This window comes from Thamnophis sirtalis, unplaced genomic scaffold, assembly GCF_051295495.1.
Source record: "Thamnophis sirtalis isolate CommonGarterSnake01/CBP01778 unplaced genomic scaffold, rThaSir2_p1.2 scaffold_6, whole genome shotgun sequence".
Classification (NCBI taxonomy): domain Eukaryota; kingdom Metazoa; phylum Chordata; class Lepidosauria; order Squamata; family Natricidae; genus Thamnophis; species Thamnophis sirtalis.
Window position 1 is genome coordinate 20,510,295 of NW_028261386.1, and position 20,749 is coordinate 20,531,043.

At 42.5% G+C, this 20,749-nt stretch overlaps 1 protein-coding gene across 1 annotated transcript in view; it reads right to left on the minus strand.

The window, feature by feature from the left end:
* Window positions 1-19,822, minus strand: part of FSIP2 (fibrous sheath interacting protein 2) — a 70,458-nt gene extending 50,636 nt beyond the window's left edge. The window contains exons 1-8 of the mRNA XM_087718022.1: window positions 19,715-19,822; window positions 15,907-16,032; window positions 14,403-14,564; window positions 13,593-13,682; window positions 11,340-11,479; window positions 7,172-7,316; window positions 6,251-6,361; window positions 4,429-4,570 (exon numbers count right to left, since the gene is read on the minus strand). Coding sequence (XP_087574148.1) covers window positions 4,429-4,570; window positions 6,251-6,361; window positions 7,172-7,316; window positions 11,340-11,479; window positions 13,593-13,682; window positions 14,403-14,564; window positions 15,907-16,032; window positions 19,715-19,822 — 1,024 coding nt within the window. The remainder of the gene's footprint in view (window positions 1-4,428; window positions 4,571-6,250; window positions 6,362-7,171; window positions 7,317-11,339; window positions 11,480-13,592; window positions 13,683-14,402; window positions 14,565-15,906; window positions 16,033-19,714) is intronic.
* Window positions 19,823-20,749: the final 927 nt, after the last annotated feature.

Sequence of the window (20,749 nt, forward strand, 5' to 3'; positions counted from 1 at the left end):
AGGCCTTTTTTGCCCTCCACAGGCTCCTGGAAAGGCTCTGGAGCCTGGGGAAGGGTGAAAAACAGGTCCACTGTGCCATCGCGCACCAAAAGCAGGGGGAGTGCGGACAGTCATGGGCACATGTGCAGGAAAAGGGCACATAGAATTATGGGTGTGGGCACGCACGCGCACAACCGCCCTGCGCTCCCCTCACTTTTGGCACGCAGTGGCGAAAAGGTTAGCCATCACTGTTCTAGGGTATTAGCTATTCCTGCCAGCTTAGTATCATCTGCAAATTTGGTAAGTTCCCCTTCTATTCCCTCATCTAAGTCATTTATGAAGATATTATTCCAGAAAACTAGCAATATTATTGCTAGATTCAGCCTATAGACAGAATCTTTTCCAAGCACATTCTCTACCTTTGTGCTTTAGGCCCAGTGAAGGATGAGAGCAGGAACAGAAGTCCCTTTGTTTCCTCAGGGGGCTTGCATGGCGTCTGTGCTGAATGAGGGGGAGGGGAACTTCTCTTTCTGCCTACCTGAATAGAAGCTCCGTGAGCATCCGGTAAAGAAAAACAGATTGCTATGGAATAGATTTGGGTGGACACAGAGGTGGGTTCCTACCAATTCGCACCAGTTCGGTAGAACCGGTTCGTCAAATCTACCAAACCGGTTAGAAGAGGTTCCACCAGTGGACCCGGAAAGCAGGCCACACCTACAGAAGAGGTTCCAAAAATTTTTGAAACCCACCACTCACTCACTCACTCACACACAGAGAGAGAGAGAGAGACAGAGACAGAGAGAGAGAGACAGAGAGACAGAGAGACAGAGAGACAGAGACAGAGACAGAGAGACAGAGAGACAGAGAGACAGAGAGACAGAGAGACAGAGAGACAGAGAGACAGAGAGACAGAGAGACAGAGAGACAGAGAGACAGAGAGACAGACTCACAGAGAGAGAAAGAGAAAGAGAAAGGAAGAAAGAAAGAAAGAAAAAGTGAGAGAGATGAAGGGAAAAAAAGGAAACAGGGACAGAGAGACAAAAGGAAGGAGAGAGAGAGAGAGAGAGAGAGAGAGAGAGAGAGAACACATGGCCGGCAAGCCACTCCCACAAAGGAGCCCACACCCACAGAGTAGGTTCAAAAAAAATTTGAAACACACCACTGGATGGACAAATGGGAATGCCAAATGTATATGGGTATCTTTGCATACCATACAAAGTGAAAAAGTGACTTATTTTTTTGGCTTTTCACATTTTTATGAGAACAATCATTTCATTGGTATGTCATGGTTTATGGCTGTGATGGCAAAGTGGCACACAGAGCCATGTGGCCTGGCATGCATGGCGTCACCCGTTCCTCTTCCAGGATTCTGGCATGCATGTGCACGCAATGATCAGCTGGCCTTCGTGGGTGTGGCAGTGCTGGAAACTGGAAGAGCTGGTTTTCCATTTTCTGGTGCGAGCATGCACGCCGACCAGCTGATTGTTGCGTGTGCATGTGTGCCAGTAACCTGAAAACTAGCTGGTACACCAGAAACCGGAAGTTCATTTTCCGGAACGTGCACGCCCCCTAGGCAGCTCCTCTTCCGGGTCATAACCCAGACGAGTGCACACGCGCACACGCGCAAGCTCCCTTTTTGGCACTCAGTGCTGAAAATGTTCACCATCACTGGTTTATGGATTAATAGCCATGTTTACCTCACATTTAATCTGATTACCAAATCAGGTCCATTTCTAGATTGGCAGAGAACTACACTGAACCATCAATTAATGCAATAACGAGTTCATATAAGCTAAGGCACAAACTTTACAAGATTAGATGTGTAAATGCAGCCACAGGGTTTGTAGTCTCCTCCGTTGCTTCTTTGGCAAGCTTAAAATCAACCATCCATACTGTTAGTTAATGAACCAGGAAAGTTAATTCATCCTACCCAGGCTCCTTCAGTCATCTCCTTTCTTAAATTTGACTATAGACAAAAATTTCTGTAAAAATATGGTGGTCGGAGGTATGCATATGTTTTAAATTTAATATGTGTTCCTCCTGCCCATACATGTTCTGACATTCTGACCTACAGTGATCCTTTGCTCACCCTTGGTAATAGATTTGCCATATCTTTAGCTTTGAACTATTTTCCCCCACATTTTTCATTTCGCTGAGTCTCCTGAAAAGTGGTTCTCATTCCAGACCCAAGACCGACCCTTCCAGCCCAATCTCTTTTCTTTCATCACAGAAATGAAAAGTACCTTTGGAAAATTGTGATTCTTTATCAGGGAGACTAATTGATGCATTTTCCAGCTCCATAGTATCATTAATGTCTTCTACACTTTTCTTATAGGGGTATTCTTAAGGGGGGAAAAGAATTAACATTAACGTAGAAGATAAATAAATCAAAGCAGAAAAAAAATCCTGATGAGATTTGCAATATCAGAAAAGAGAATTATAGGATTTCCATATTTACTTGTCTCACACCATTACTGGTGATGATAACTGGTGAAAGTGACCATCGCTGTTCTATCAGCACCATCCATATCTGTAGCTTTTCAAATATGTCTGTGGCCTGGGGGTTCATCTTCACAACCAGCTCTTGAACCAGCAGAAAACTATGCCAGCATAAAATTTGCTGTCTCAACTAACTTGGCACAATTACAATAGCGGTAAATATTGATATGCTTATTTATAGTGGAGAGGGCACATAAAGAGTTCGGTTGATTATCTTTGCTTGGCTGTCTAGGCTTCCACCAACTGTTACCAACAATTGGGAAACTGTCCATTATTCACTTTCCTTAATATGGGCTAGAGTTAGTGGAGAGATGAATTTTGACCTCTGGTTCTATGCAAGGGTTCTGCATAGGTTCATTCCAAGGGAGTCTGACCACTAGCTGATATCCAATGTCAGTAGGTTAGTGTTGTCAACCTATGTTCAAAAAGAGCTTAATATATGTTCAGTGCTCTTCCACATCAGTGCTATACTCATATGAAGGAGGAGCCACTTAGCAGCTGATAGATTTCTTCTGCACACAGATTTAGCATTATTTCCAAAGAGTGCTAATTCATTGTTGAAAAAAACTTATAATCATGGGTAGGGTTGCTCCATGAAGGGCTAGAGAGGCAGCCAATTCTCTCACTCACTCACTTCAGCACACAACCCACACCACCATCACAGCTAATCAACTGATCCAAATCTGTGGCACAGTGGTTAGAGTGCAGTACTGCAGGCTACTTCTGCTGCTGGCTGCCTGCAATTTGGCAGTTCAAATCTCACCAGGCTCAAGGTGGACTCAGCCTTCCATCCTTCCAAGGTGGGTAAAATGAAGACCCAGATTGTTGGGGGCAATAGGCTGACTCTGTAAACTGCTTAGAGGGGGCTGTAAATCACTGTAAAGTGGTATATAGTCTAAGTGCTATTTCTATTGCTATCTTTGAGTAAGGGACCAGTTCAAACATAAAGAGGATGGCAGAGTAAGGAGGAGAGCCTATAACTGAACTGACCTACAGGAGAACAGTATCTGTATCATAGAGGGACAATGTGTATTCACGTCAACCCAAAATAGCTGATAGGAATTGCCTGATCTGACACCTCCTAGGGATTATCTGACCATACAATCTGGGGAACGGTTGGTGAACCATATTAATGCCACGCTGTACGGGCTGCCTAAGGAGAAACCACAACTAAACAAAAAAAAAGAACAAAGGTTCATCTGAGGCTCACCCAGGTACGGATGGGAGAGAGAGGATGATGGCAATGTTATTAGGCTATTATAAAAAAAAGTTTGCCAAAAATCTTAGCTGAAACTCTTTTCAATATTGGCTGCAATTTGCTGATACAATAATACAATAGCAGAGTTGGAAGGGACCTTGGAGGTCTTCTTGTCCAGCCGCTTGCCTAGGCAGGAAACCCTATACCATTTCAGACAGATGGTTATCCCACATCTTCTTAAAGACTTCCAGTGTTGGGGCATTCACAATTTCTGGAGGCAAGCTGTTCCACTGATTAATTGTTCTAACTGTCAGGAAATTTCTCCTCAGTTCTAAGTTGCTTCTCTCCTTGATTATTTTCCACCCATTGATTCTTGTTCTACCCTCAGGTGCCTTAGAGAATAGTTTGACTCCCTCTTCTTTGTGGCAACCCCTGAGATATTGGAACACTGCTATCATGTCTCCCTTAGTCCTTCTTTTCATTAAACTGGACATAGCCAGTTCCTGCAACTGTTCTTCATATGTTTTAGCCTCCAGTCCCCTCATCATTTTTGTTGCTCTTCTCTGCACTCTTTCTAGAGTCTCCACATCTTTTTTACATCATGGCAACCAAAACTGAATGCAGTATTCCAAGTGTGGCCTTACCAAGGCCTTATAAAGTGGTATTAACACTTTGCGTGATCTTGATTCTATCTTGATGGATCAATGGAAGCAATAAGGGAAAAGGATAAGCAGCCATTCAAATTCACTTACCTTCTTTTTTACCTGACAAGCTCGTGTTTTCAGGGGTGCTCACAGGGAAGATTATGGAAGAGGGCAATAGGCCCTCTCTTTGGAATTGCTTCTGCAGTTTCTTCAGCTGGTGTGCCATTTTCTTCTCTAGCATGACTTGTTTCTAAGTAGACCAAGAGGGAACCCAATAATTATTCAAAGTCTCTCCCAAGAGCTCTAAGAAAAGGCCCAATGGCTAACGGAAGGGAAATAAGAATAATGGAAATGAACCCGAGATCCAACTCAGAAGACAAATCTGATGTGATAGGCATCACTGAGAAAATTCAGGAATAAAAGCACAGAAAGCCTCTTGAAACAACTCAAGTTATAAAAAAAATAGAGAAGAACAGAACCTAATATTGTGGAAGGAGTTCATTACAGACCACTCAAGCCGGCTGAAGACACAAGTGTGGCTTTTCCGTATCTGATGACCAGGCTTTCAAAGAGACATACGATAGTGATAATAGGGGATTTAAATTACACCTTAATATTTGCCAGGAATCTGCTAAGAATCAGAGGACCAACAAATTGTTGTCTTATCTCATAAGCAACTCCCAAGAGCAAGGGTCTCCAACCTTGGCAACTTTACGACTTGTGGACTTCAACTTCCAGAATTCCTCAGCCAGCGCATTCTGGGAGTTGAAGTCCACAAGTCGTAAAGTTGCCAAGGTTAGAGACCCCCTGCCCTAGAGGAGCGTATGGCAGGAACTATTAATTTACCTGACCTTTCCAACTCAGGTTCCCTCTCCCCCACCCCACCTCATTCTATAGTAATACATTTTTTTTCTAACTAGATGCAGAACTTTACATTTCTCTCTGTTAAATTCCACCCTATTCATTTCAGCCCACTGCTCAAATTTGTCTAGATCTGTAGGAGAAGGAAGGCAAAACCTGCAGAGGGGGGGGGGGCAGAGTTAAAAGAAGGATCAGCCTAGAATCCCCACACAGTCAAAAGCGAACTAAATCCCACCCCCTGTTGAATTCCATTGACCCATATCTAACCCCAAGCAGGCGTTAACCATTAGTAGAGCAGATTCTTGTGCATAGGATTCTTCAATAAATTAGTTCAATTGGACCTTCACATGTGGATCTTATCTTTCATGCCTGACAAGATATTTTTAAATCTCTTCTCTAAACAGGAGGATCCATCCTTCCCAGCTTTGTGTCACCTGCAAACATTGTGATTTTGCAAACTGGTGGCAAGGCTTTTAGAGGGAAGAATACGCAGTTAAAGGTAAAAGGTTCCCCTTGCACATATGTGCTAGTTGTTCCCGACTCTAGGGGGCAATGCTCATCTATGTTTCAAAGCCGAAGAGCCAGTGCTGTCCGAAGATGTCTCCGTGGACATCTGGCCGGCAGGACTAAATGCCAAAGGCGCACGGAACGCTGTTACCTTCCCAACAAAGGTGGTTCCTATTTTTCTACTTGCATTTTTACATGCTTTTGAACTGCTAGGTTAGCAGAAGCTGGGACAAGTAACTGGAGCTCATTCCATTACGCGGTGCTAGGGATTCGAACGGCCGAAGTGCCAATCTTTCTGATCAACAAGCTCAGCATCTTAGCCATTGAGACACCGCATCCCTGAATACAACATTTGGAGGCCCACATTTATGTCTCTGTGGATTAATAGACTCATTTTAGTTTGATTCAGTTTGCAGAAGGAACATCTTGATTTATACCTGGGAATACCGTAAAAGAACTTGGGTAACATATACCAGGTTAAACAGAATTTGACTCTTAGGAGGCCACATAGGTATTTCAGTTCCATGATGGAATGACACGCTTGTTCCTTGTGGCAACTCACCCGTTTCAGTTTTTCTTCCTTGGTTTTCCGTTGCTGTTCTTCAATCCTCGCTTCTCGTTTAACATCATCACCAATTTTCATTAAAAGTGACATTTCTTTTTTTTTCCATTCCTGAAAACCAAAAATTGAGCTATTGGTTGCTATCTGTCTCTGAGGGTTGCTATCTATTCCAGGATAGTTATTGTTACTGATTTTTGGTATGATTTCAGACAGTTTAGTAATAAACTTACCCACCAGTGCCTATCAGATTTATTGGATTATAAATCCTAGATCAGTGTTTCTCAACCTTGGCAACTTGAAGATGTCTGGACTTCAACTCCCAGAATTCCCCAGCCAGCATTCGCTGGCTGGGGAATTCTGGGAGTTGAAGTCCGGACATCTTCAAGTTGCCAAGGTTGAGAAACACTGTCCTAGATATTCTGGCTAGAAATCCAGGACTTGATGAGCAACAAGCAATTTCTAATCTGTATAGGATTACAACTAGGGTATCTATGATCTATCTAGAACAGCGGTATTGCAAGATTCAAAGAAAGCTCCATAATTTCCCTTTTGCTCAAAATTTGCATATTACTTTTATTTTTTATTTTTATTTTTTTTAAAAATGTACTGTTCTAAATTTGAGCACTCTCTTAACTGAAGCCCTGAAACCAAGGAGGATCCATCACTAGCCACATCCTGAATTATGGTTTGTTGGTTGTTTAAATAAGAAATATATTTTATTTAAATAAAAATTGTTAGCAGAGCCAGAGTGAAAGTGATGAACAATCTGACAAACAAACAACCGTATAGTCCTAATGTTAATCCTCCAGGTCCAGGCTTAAAAATAAACATCGAGTGCTTATGCAATGCCGTAAAACATCCAACATTCAACATGGCTGCTGTATGAGCTTTTCTTATTCCCTTCTGCCCCAGACATATTACCTCTTCCATTTTCTTACGAAGGATAAGCTGCTTTCTCTTCTCAGCCCCCTGTTTCTTTTTGTCCTCTTGAGCCAAACTGAGGCGGCGGTTCTCTTCAGCAAGCTCTTCAAGTTTTCCCAGTTCTTGGTTAATTAGTTCTAAATATCTTTATTTTTTAGAAAAGAAATGTAAAGAATTAAAAGTTTAGAAATGCCCATCTGAAATTAAAAGTCCCTTCTCTTAGATTTTGGAATATATATATATATATATATATATATATATATATATATATATATATATATATATGTGTGTGTGTGTGTGTGTGTGTGTGTGTGTGTGTGTGTGTGTGTGCGCGCGTGCGCGCGCGCGCGCGCGCATACATACATACATACATACATACATGGACTATATATATATATAGTATTTGTGCTGATAAATAAATAAAGGGAGACTAGTATAGATCTATTTCAAGCTATTTAGCTCTCATCAGCTAGCCATACCCTTACTGGGATTCAAACCTGGGCTGTATTACATATTAGGCAGATGTGTTAACCACTAAGCCACAAGGTTCTCCTCCTTTATCAGCTGAGCCAGGGAAATAGGTATGTATTTAGGAGTATGTAACCAGGGGTTGTGACACTAAATACATACATACATACATACATACATACATACATACATACATACATACATACATACAGTGTCACAACCCCTGGTTACATACATATATATACACATATATATATACACACACACACACACATACATACACACACACAGACACACAGTGTATGTATGTATGTATGTATGTATGTATGTATGTATGTATGTATGTATGTATGTATGTATGTCCCTGGCTGGAATATGGTAGAGAGGAAAGAGGATGGCCTTGAGGGAGGGTGCATCAGTTACTATGGCAACACGTAGATAAACATTCTTTAAACTTGTATGAGGTTACAAAAACCTCTCAGGCAGGCAGTCACTAATCCACATGATATATATAAGAAAAGGATATACCTATCATATTTAATCTTAATAAAAGTAGCGTCAAGGCATCTGTTTCTTGGTCTGATCCACCGTCTAGGGCTGACAGAAACTCATCAATAGAAGACAATATTTGTACTTCACCAAACTGTGGGGCCGTTGTCCTAAAAGTGCTTTTTCAAGAGGCAACTGGACGTTCTAGTTTTTCTTTGAAGACGTTTTGCTTCTCATCCAAGAAGCTTCTTCAGTTCAGATTAGATGGTGGAGAATCCAGCCATCCAGTCAGAGCCGAAGAAGCTTCCTGGATGAGAAGCGAAATGCCTTTAAAGAAAAACCAGAAAGTCCAGTTGCTTCTTGAAAAAGCACCCTTGGGACAACCATGACCTGGATGACTGAGAATCTCCATAGACATGTGGGGTTGTTGGTGCCCTGTGAGCTTGGTTATTTTCTTCTAGAGCAGACCTGTCAAACCTGCAGCCCGCGGGCCAGATGTTTCACATGCAGGCCATGCCCACCCCAGCTCCGCAAAGGCAAAAAACATTGTGATACATCACGATGCATCACGTGACGCGATCAAGGTTGACACCCGTGTTCTAGACGTTTCACTACCAAATTAGGTGACACCATCATTGCACCAAGGACCCCAAAGATAATCACCCTAAGTGGGCAGATTGGAATGTGAAGAATATATTGAGGGCTGTGTCCCACAACAGGAGCCCTTTGACTAATCATCATTGGCAACTTGATGAGATAGCTCCCTCCCCACACAACACTCTCTACTTCCCAGTAGTTGCCCAGTTCACAATTTTCTTTTCCAGATTAGGCAAGCCCAGCTCAATAAAATGGACTGGCCTGTAGACATCCATCTAGGTGATGCTTGAAGCCAATGCTTTCACTGTATAATTTTAGATACTTTTTATTTTTAAAATATCAAGTTAAGGATAGAGCCCGATGGTTGCCAAGGAATGTGCTAGGGCACAGGTGTCAAACTCGATTGCATCATGTGACATATCGGGACATATCGCAATGGTGACATTCAATTTTTTTAAATTACCAGTTCTGCGGGCATGGCTTGGTGGGCGTGGCTTGGTGAGCATGGCAGGGGAAGGATACTGCAAAATCTCCATTCCTACCCCACTCTGGGGTCAGCCAGAGTGGAAATCAAAAGTTTTCTACCAGTTCTCCGAACTACTCAAAATTTCCGCTACCGGTTCTCCAGAACATGTCAGAACCTGCTGGATTTCACCCCTGCTTGCATGTGATGCATCCAACCCATGGGCTGCCAGTTTGACACTCCTGTGCTAGGGGCTTGTTTGTAACTTGGATAATTCTATTTTCTGCATAAAGAAAGATAAAACAGGTATGCAGTATCTATCATTTGTGCTGGTCACCAGTTGAAATTCCTTTCCACAACTAAACTGTTTCGACTCACTATCCATCAGTTTTGAACCACTCCATGGTGTTGATGTACTCTGAAGCTGGCAGAAATGAAAACCCCTTAAGACAGCGTTCCTCAACATTGACCAACATCGACCATGCTGGCTGGGGAATTTGGGATTTGAAGCAGTGGTGGGATTCAAATTTTTTTTACTACCGGTTCTGTGGGTGTGGCTTGGTGGGTGTGGCTTGGTGGGTGTGGCTTGGTGGGCGTGGCAGGGGAAGGATACTGCAAAATCCCCATTCCCTTCCGACTCCTGGGGAAGGTTACTGCAAAATCCCCATTCCCTCCCCACCCCATTAACCTGCTTTCCAGCTCCATTCTCCTGTTCAGAGCAACAAAATAAGATCAGCTGGGAGGCTGCAGGGGCGAGGCCAGCCTATTTGCCGGTTCTTTGAACTACTCAAAATTTTAGCTACTGGTTCTCCTGAACCTGTTAGAACTGGCTGAATACCACCTCTGATTTGAAGGGGGCTAAGAGGAACTTAAAAGAATGGTGTTCTATCAATTATCATATCCTCTAAGCTACCACCAGCCCTCAAGTCTTCGATTTTAAACTATTCTCTTGACCTTTACCTTGCTAATACTATACTGTGATTATTTTCACAGATACTTACTGATGGTTATAACCCTGTTTTATGTATGAAGCTTGTACAATTTGAAGCATTTGCAAACTCTCTGAATCATAAAGTAATCACATGAGCTGCATTCATACAATATAGAATGCTAAAATATCCATTGCTAGCTTGTGGTTAAATATACTCTGTGATTATAACCTAAGGGCCTTTCTGAACTACAAAGTGCTATCCGGGTCTTGGGGAATCAGAAAGTAATTTTGGGCTTGGACTACAAAAGCCTGTGATTCTATGATATCACTGGAAATGGGGAACAAATGGGGATTTTCCCACATAGATCTGTAGGAAGTTAGCACCCAGCCCTCTCCTAGAAAAATGAAATATCCTAGGAAATATTTCAAAGGCAGAATATTATATTTCCCTGGATGTGAAAAGAGAGAAACATGTTTTAAAGACAAAGTAACTCCTTGCAGCTTCCTGCCCATCCCCTTTTATCAATGGACCATTAAGATGCCCAAGCCAGTCTATTCTACATAATAAAGAGATTTCCCCTTGAGTTGATGGGTTTTAAGGCATGATAGCCTTTTACCCAACTCGCCACATGGCATCTGGGAATTCAATCAAACTTGGGATTCAAAACACAGCCTAGAGAGTTGCCCTTGCATGGCCTCATGGGAGCCTGACAACCAATCAGAACAGGAACAGGAAACAGAGGGCCGAACAGAGTATAAAAAACCCTACAAGCCCCTTCCTCGCTCTCTTCTTCTCCATCCAACATTGAAGCATGTGATCATCTTTTCTGTTCAGGACTCAAGCCATGTGGTCCTGTCCACCATTAAACCATCTTTCCAAGCAGCCTCCATGTCTCCAGTGTCTTTTTCTCCACTTGGAGCCAAACCCAGAAGGACATTTCTTCCAACAGACCAAAACACACAAGATACAGGTTCTTGGCATCAAGGTGAAAGGCCAGGTATTGCACACAAAAAAAGAAATAATAATAATAATAATGGCCCTAGAGAGAGATGGGACGACGCCACAATTCTGATTCCCAGTGCCATTATCCAGGATTGCCTCTACTGTTAAGCAAATTGACACAATGACCTTGGAAAACATTTGCTCAGGGAACCCAGCAAAGTGCGGGAAAATCTGAACTTTATATACAAAGGCCCATCCTATCTGTTGCGTTCTTTACCTGTTTCTCATTACATTCTCTTGCTCCTGTATGGTAGGTCTTTCTTCTTTCAATAGCCAGTCTCGGTATTTTGAGGTTTCTATAGCCTCTGGAAGAGAATGAGTGTCTTGCAACTTGGTGACTTGTTTCTCCAGCATTTTCTAAAAATCAGGTAGGAAACAAAAAGTTTGTGATGAAATTAAGAGTTTGTGCAAGATGCTGCTACCATTTTGACCCTGTGGTAATGCCAGATAGTAGCCTGGCTTACGGCCAAGGAATCTTTATGGTGTAATTCCTTCAGATTAGAATCAGAAAGTCCTCATAGGATTAGGGGGACATGGATTCTCTAAACAAGCTAAATATTTTTATATAAAATATAAACCATTTTTGGATGGTTTGAGACTACAAATAACGTTCTAGCTGTTCACCACCTGATAATATCCCTGGGCAAGTACTTAAGGAGTGTGCTGACCAACTGGCTACTGTTCTCACAGACAACCTCAACCTCTCGGTGCATCAGATCGTGGTTCCATCATGTTTTAAGACTGCAATCATTGTATCATTGTCCAAAAAGACTATCATCACATGCCTTAATAATTACTGTCCAGTTGCACTCACTTCCATTATGAGGAAGTGTTTTGAGAGATTGGTAAAGGTCTACAGTATATGGTTTCATGCCTTCCCTCTACATTTGATTCATTACAGTTTCTTGTGTCGGATGAGGAGAGTACATCTTTCTCCTTCTGTTCTGGCCACTTTTTACAAAGACACAATTGAGAGCATTTTAACAAACTGCATCACTGTTTGATTTGGTGGCAGCAGAGCCTCAGATAGAAAGTCCATATAGAGAGTGGTAAGGACAGCCGAGAAGATTAGAGGAAGCTTGCTTCCTGTTATTCAGGATACTGCTTCTAAACACTATGTGCTTAGAGCTCAAAGCATTCTCAGAGATCCCACGCACTCACTTTACAGTCTGTTTTTATTGTTCCCCTCTGGGAGGATGTTTCAGATTCTGTAACAGTTTTGTTCCCTATGCCATCCGTCTGGTAAACTCACAAGATTCGTTTTGCTCGCCATATACATGTCTATATCTGAACTAGACTGTGTTGTTTCTCTGTGTCATATAATATATGTGGGTATAGGCATTATTTTGTATTTACTTATTTATTTTGTTGTGTTTATGTAGTGTATATTATGTAGTATATATTGGTGGTGACCCTTTTTGAGAGCTGTATGCAACGAAATTTCATTTTAATGTATGCTGATTAGTGCCCATCCAAAGTAACAATAAAGTTATCGTAAATTTTAAGTTCTAATGCACAGTTTAACTGTGGAAATCACTGCCAGCATAAGTGATGAAAACAGGCAATTTGGGCGATTTTAAAATGAACATTCATCAGATCTTCAAAGGTTTCTGTTCTGACCCCCCTCGTCCCACACCAAAACCAAGCCAAAGATACTTTATGGAATTTATTAACAGACAGACAGGACCTTGGCAACAAACTGGCACAGACAAGCTTTGGCAGCAATCCAGCACAGATATGCCGTGGCAGCAAACCAGCCTGCCAAGCTCACAATACTGTTCTCCAACATTAGTTAATGCGTTGACTTCTGCAAAAGGGGCGTGTGCACAAGCATTCCTTTTATAGTCTGGAGAGGAGCCTAATTACCACCAGCTGAGTGCAATTACCTCCTGTAATTGCATAATTGTTCCTTACGCCTATTAGCTCTCCAGTGCCGGGCATCCAGGAACAACTCCCTTGGCTCCTTCCCCACTGCTGACTTCTGGATCACACTCCCTTGTCTTCTCCCCACTGGTCCAAGGCTCAGGCGCCTCCTGGTGGCCAACCAGCCTCTCTGTGCCCTGCTCGGAGTCAGAACCCTGTCCAGGGTCCTCCACATCCTCCAAAGCCGACTCATAGGGCCCCTCGCTGTCGGAGTCTGGTGGCAGCTCTAACGGCTCCTGCTGGGCCACAACAGGTTTCTAATACTGATGTTTTGAATTATGGGCAACATACTTTATATAGTTTCTAGATTATAACTGCAGAAGTCAAAAGTGAGTATTGTCATTTATCCAAAGGTGATGAGATTCCCAAATGCATCTAGAAAGTGGGATCAGATGGGCTCTGGGCCTGATCAAGCAGCACTCTTCCTGTGCTCCATACCAGTTAGATTTTCTGAATAGTACATATTCAATTGATACTAAAACAAGAAATTATATTTACAACATTCTTGTTAGCATAGGATGAAATTGCAAGTGGTTCCAGGACTTACTTGTTCTTTTAGGTAGTGTTTTTCAAACTCCAGCTTGCGGGAGGTCAAATACTGCCTATATTCATTAAATTCCTTCAAGGTGCACACAACCTAAATAGCAAAGGGTGAGAAAATAGCAGCTTGTATTGAGAAGCTAGTTTAATGCTTACCATTGCAGCAACAGAAATACAAAAGGAGAAGCCTAATCCAAAATGTAACGAGGTCTTGTTTCTGATAAATACAAGTAATGTGTTTGTCGCAAAGGTGCTTTTTCAAAAAGTAACTGGCCTTCCTTGTTTTTCTTTGAAGATGTTTCGCTTCTCATCCAAGAAGCTTCTTCAGCTCTTCAAAGAGAAACAAGGAAATCCAGTTGCCTCTTGAAAAAAACACTTTTGGGACAAACATGACCTGGATGACTGAAAAGCTCCATAGACATTTAATGTGTTTGTTTAAAATGTTTTCAGGATTGCAAGGTTATTGCAATGAAACCTACACAAGGTACAATTTGGGAGTCTCTTGAGAATTTTCCGAGAGTCAGAAGATAAAGAAAATGTGGAATCTCTTAAAAATTTACCCCAAGAATAGAAGAGGTCCTTGAGCCTTGATAAGGAAAGTCTATTTTTTTAAAAAAATAATGTAGACATTGAAGGCACCCATGGATAGCAACCCCAAGTTCAAAATTTGTATATAACATCACAAATAGACTTCGGAATAAGACTGTCTAACTGTGATATTTACCACTGTTTATTTCAGGGTTTCTTTTTTCTTCTACCATGTTACTGATTGTTGTTCTAGTAACTTTAATAGAAGACAGAATGGGCACAAACTTACTTTGTTTTTGTCAGTGATCAGGCCAGACTTTTTCAGTCTCCGGAGATTGTCTTTACGCTTGTAGTAAGCACGCAAGTGGGGGTCATGAAGACTTTTGTATTTAGGGGCCATGATCTTACAGTATGGGTCATTCAGATCAAATGTAGCTGATGGCTGATAAAGCTGAAAGAAACACAAAAGATTGATGAGAACAAAGAAAGATGGCATCTCATATAACTTATTGGGAAACGCCCTCCCCTCGGGGGGGGGACACCATGCTTGATCTATCAATTAAAGAAATATTAGGAAATGTTATGCTAGGAAAGAGCCTATGGAAAATATACGTATAAAAGCATGCCAAAGAGGGAGATGCATGGTTTTAAAATGATAGATGATGATGATGATGATGATAGATAGATAGATAGATAGATAGATAGATAGATAGATAGATAGATACCGTAATCCTGTTCTCCAAAAATAAGACCTTCCCTGAAAATAAGACCTACCCTGATTTTAGCATGTTCGTAATATAAGCCCTACCCTCAAAATAAGCCCTGATTAAGGTTGTCATCAATGAGGTCGGTGTGGACAGTACTTGAGCTAGTGTGGGCATGGGGGCGGATGGGTCCAGCAGCAGCCGCAGTCTGTGCAGCGCAGGTGAATGTCCAAGCAAAGGCAGGGGAAGAGGCATGCAATCTGGACACACTGCACAGGACGCAGGAAATCTGAGAATCTATGGGCCATAGCAGGCAGGCAGCCACAGGAGGTTCACCTTCGCGTGGTGGCACCAGCAGCAGATGGAGGCAGAGGCGCAGGGGGGAAGGCAGGCGATCCCAACGCACCACGCAAGCAAGCCAAGAAACTTAAAGATGAGTCTCCTGCAGCCACCCACCCATTCCATCCCACCATCTCTCTGCTTGCTTGCTCCATTGCAACCATGAGTAATGGGCCGTGGGCTGGTAGCCACACAGGGTCCTGCTGGATGGGGTTATTAAAGCCGCCGCCGCGAGGCAAGGCAGGTGTCAGGGCATGGATGGCCTGGCTGCGGGGCCCTGAGGTAAGCCAGTGAAGGGCGCATGGGGCAGCTCCACCCCCCCGCGTCACCGTGGTGACACTGGCGCTCTACATGGCCTATTGCGTCTGTGAGCAAGCAGAAGTGGGCCTCCCATATGGGGGTGGGGGGAAGATATCCCCTGAAAAGAGAGAGAGAGAGAGAGAGAGAGAGAGAGAGAGAGAGAGAGAGAGAGAGAGAGAGAGAGAGAGAGAGAGAGAATTCTCACAGTGGTTTTCACTAAGAAAGGTTGCTTCAAGAGAGAGGAAAGTGCCAGGATATAGACGAATTAAGCGTTCTTTCCCACTTTTATTCCTAAATTTCTTTCTCAGGATAGTTTCAATTATTTTAAAATAACAATGGGACACTTCTACAAGTTTTCATGCCCCATAAAAATAGTTTCTTGTTGCATGCTTTTGTACTTTGTGTCCACAGCATTTTATGGAAAGCAGAACCGAGATAGTCTCTCTTCACCTTTTCACCCAAGTTTGTTCTGTAAAACATGGTGTTGGAGCCAGGCAGAAGTGGGATCTTGGTGAAAAGTGGCATGTCCAGAATTTGATTAGGTCCCACAACTGGCATCTGTTTCCCAGGACCCAACTAGAAAAGAAAAAAAGCATAGAGGAAGCATGTTATTCATTATCTGTTTTGCATAACTCAGCAGTAATTTGCTTCAGTATTTTAAGATCTCCAAGAATATGCACAAGCTTTGCTCTTGGTTTGATTTGGTCTCCCCTTCCAAGCCAGGGCTAGTTTGTATGAGTTTGTTTATCAAATCTATTTGCCACCATCTCATGGTTCAGGTAACTCTGAGCAGCTTACAGCAAAATAAAACTCACAAGCATTCTACAATTATATGTCATGCAGCTTGCATAACAATGGTGTTACATGTGTCATATTAGGGGCCTTCAAAACTGTATCAATTCATTCTGGATCAATTGTACCTTCTAAGTACTCTTCAAAGGAAGCAGAACAGAATAACAGAGTTAGAAGAGAAATTTCATGACAGTTAGAACAATTAATCAGTGGAACAACTTGCCTCCAAAAGTTGTGAATTTTTAAAGAAGAGATTAGATGACCATTTGTCTGAAGTGGTGTAGGGTTTCCTGCCTAGGCAGGGGGCTGGACTAGAAGACCTCCAAGGTCCCTTCAAACTCTGTTATTCTATATTCTAGTCCAACCCCCCTGCTTAGGCAGGAAACCCAACACCACTTCAGACAACTGGTTATCCAATCTCTTCTTAAAAACTTCCTGTGTTGCAGCATTTACAACTCTTGGAGGCAAGTTGTTCCACTAATTAATTGTTCTGTCAGGAAATTTCTCCTTAGTTCTAGACTGCTTTTCTCCTTGATTAGTTTCCACCCATTGCATCTTGTCCTGCCGTCAGGTGCTTTGGAGAATAGCTTGACTAACTCCCTCTTCTTTGTGGCAACCCCTGAGATATTGGAACACTGCTATCATGTCTCCCCTAGTCTTTCTCTTCATTAAACTAGACATACCCAGTTCTTCATATGTTTTGGCCTCCAGTCCCCTAATCATCTTTGTTGCTCTTCTCTGCACTCTTTCTAGAGTCTTCACATCTTATCAGTAGAATGCATTGCAATAATCCAAGTATGAGATGTCCAGGGCTAAGTGCAGAGTCTCACAATCCAGAAAAGAGTGCAACTGGCGCACCACACAAAGTTGTGTGGAGGGTCTCCTATCCATGACTGTCATGAGTCTAGGAGAACCCACAAGTTGCACAATTTGGGTGTATCTGGCGTAGTGCCACCCCATCCAAAACTAAAGGTGATATGCCTCCGGATCCCGAGGCTCTGCATACCCACAGCCAATCCATCTCACAGCCTCCAGGCTCCACAAATTTCAGAACGCAACTATATTTACTGCATTTTTTTTCATTTCATTCTCTCCAAGAAGCATCCAATTTGTTAGGAATATAATCTTACGGTTGGGTTGGCAATATATAAATCATGTAACAAATCATACTGTAAAATGTGATTGGTTGCTGTTTCCTCAATCGGCCACAAGAGGGAGCCAAAATGACTGTTAGCTCTCTGTTTGTTAGATGCTGGGCTGACCTGATCTGAGTGTCTTGGAAGCTGGCAGTTAGAAAGTGCCGTGAGCTATTGTAAGTTTTGCAACTGCTAGCAAACTTTGAGTGACAAAATGATTATATGATACTGGACTATGTTATTTGGATTATCCCATAACTGAAAGATATTGATGACTGACTGTCTTATCCGTGTATGACTTGGACTGTTTGATGGACTCTGATACCTCTATTTCCACGAAAGTAAAAGCCTGTTTAAACTGCAGTGTCTCTGTATGCTGGTTTGTGTGTTCTCCAACACCATTCTCACAACACTTCTCTGAACGCACTCACTCTCCCAACAGGGAGCTTACCTAACACAATTTTTCCTTGTCATAGATTACTTAGCTATTGGAACTTTATAAATTTTGATTTTTTACACATTTCTGAACAGGCCCTATTTGTCTGGAGAGGGAAAAAATATTTATTTCTTAGTCCCAAGTAAATCCCACTCTATTTATGCCTTCTACATGAATAAATATTTCAGGGGAATTTACAGACACCTTGCTTGGCTTCTGCCAGACACCAAGTCTCACCTATTTTTTTTTAACATTTTCAATTGTTTTAATTAAAATAAACATAAAATCTAATATGTCTCAATACACCACCTCTCAATTTTAAAATCAAAGTATACAACATAAATATCATTGTACAGAAAGACTGCATTAAACCAGAAGATGGAACAATAGTCTATATGGCTAGATTTAATGTATTAAAGGATTGAGCTTGTTCTATATTGGCATTTTATTTATTTATTCAATTTCTACAGCTTCTGATATTTTACTATTTATCTTTAATTTCTTCAAACCTTACTTATTTACTTACTACCTTGTATATTTTTGGTCATATTAGCAATGCTATATTTTAGTTGTACTTCATCGTAATTGTTATAATCTACCAATAAAATGTTGAAATGTAAAAAAAAAACAGATCACCTCTTCTTCCTCACAAAGGCTTCATTAATATTCCTATAAACTAAAAGTTGTATATGGCCACAGCACTTATGACACAGCACTTATGACTTAACTTTAAGTGAATGGTTACATGTTAAATAGTAACCATTCACTTAAAGGTAAATCAGTAAATCAGTCACAATAAATGTGGCAGGCATTTTGTGACAACACCCATTATACACACACACGTACACACTCAAAAAAGGTCATCAACCCTAAAGTTTGGGGGATTACTTTGAGTCTTCTTTAGCTGAAGCAGCCAAAACATGTTCCTATTAAACTCGTGTTATTTATTTTTCTTCTTAGAGCAGAGTTTCTCAATCTTGGCAATTTTAAGACATTTGGCTCTCAACTTCCTCATTTCCCTGGCTGTATGCTGGCTGGGGAATTCTGTGTGTTGAAGTCCATACATCTTATAGGTTTTTGAAGTTGAACAATACTGGTCTGAGCTACTTAATCAAGAGGAGAACTAAGCTAGTAAATGGAATAAGGCCCTACATAAGTTTATACAGAGAGCCAATCTGGTGTAGTGGTTAAGGCAGTGATGGCTAACTTTTTTGTAAAGACGTGCCAAAATTCTGTGCACGTGCGCTATCCCGCGCATGTGTGGTCACACCCACAATTCAGTGTGCCCCGACCACCTGTGCATGCACGTGCAACCCCCACCCCGAGCATGTGCACATGACTCTCCCCCACATTGAGGGGGAGTTTTCGCCCTCCCCAAGCTCCGGGGGCTTTCTTGAAGCCTGGGGAGGGTGAAAACGGCCTCCCCCTGTCCCTCGGAGGCCCAATGGAAGCTGGAAATGGATCGCTTCCGGACTTCTGGTTAGCCCCATCTTTCACCCTCCCCAGGCTCCAGAGGCTTTCCTGAAGCCTGGCGGGGGGGGGTGAAAATGGCTTCCTCCAGCCCTCTGGAAGGCTGAAAATCAGCTGGCCAGAGCATGCATGTACACCGGAACTGACGGCTTGCGTGCCAGCAAATATGGCTCCGTGTGCCACCTGTGGCACGCGTGGGATAGGTTCAACTTCACAGCATTAAAGCATCAGGCTAAAAACCAGGAATTCATGAGTTCTAGTCCCATCTTAGGCATGAAGCCAATTGGGTGATTTTAGTCCTGTCACACACTCATCCCTAGGAAGCATCCACCTATCTTGAAAGTTGCCAAGGTTGAGAAATAACAGTCCCAGTACAATAAAGACGGAGAGCTGGTTCAACTGCAGTTTTTCCTCCCTCCCTTACTTCTATTACATCCTCTTCAGGTTCCATGGCTTCAAGTGCTGTCCGGGCACTTTCTGTTAAGTAATGTCCCATGGCTGCCTTCAGGACCCCTCGGTTGGGGTACGTCATCTTGATGGTTCACGGTGAGCTGCTGCCCTTGGGGGACATAGCTTCCAACTGCCACAGCAACCCTTCTAGAACATCCCTAGAAGTTGTTAGCAACGAAGGTTCTGCTAGTTTGGTCCTAGTTGCTACCCTCACATTCTCTGTGGAGCTTTCAACGTCTCACAGGAAGGAATCTGATGCTGGAATCCCATTCTGCCAGGTGATCTTATGCTGCATAACATGGAAGCAAAACTGTTGTGTGGACACAGTGATCATTATACAGGGCAGCTACTAAATGATACGAGATACATAGATCAGGATGAGTCAGGTATTTCTCGAGTTTATTATTATTGTCAACAATGAACCCCTTTGTTGCCTTGGATTGTCTCGTGGTCTTATAATGCCGAATGTAGGGACAAATTACCGGGAATCAGTGACGTGCGGTGAGAATTATGGTTGGTGAGGCAAGAGTGCAGCGGCAGCAAGAAGCAACGTCCCCACCGCTGTGTCCAACAGGCCAGGCGGCTCGCGTTTATGGCGGACATAAATGCACGTAGCTTGGCCTGTTGGACCCAGCGGGGGGGGCGAGGCGGCAGCTGGCAAAGAAAGGGGAGAGGAGGAGGAGGAAAGGGAGAGGGGAGCAGGACGCGGCTCCCGGGGGGAGGGCTGCTCCTCTCTTCTCAAACAAACTCTCTCTCAAATTGAGAGAGTTTGTTTGAATGAAGTTAAGAAAGAAACACACGCAAACACACAAATTACTCACAAACAAAATACAAATTAAATTACAATAATTTTGAATTCCCTCCCTCCCTCCGATCCACATACCTTTTCCAGCTGTGGATTTCAACTCTCCTCTTGTCCGCCCACCATGATGAAAATGTAAAAAATTAAATTAAAAAAGCAACTTAGGCACGATTTGCTGCTCCCAGATAAGGAGGCAGAGAACCACGT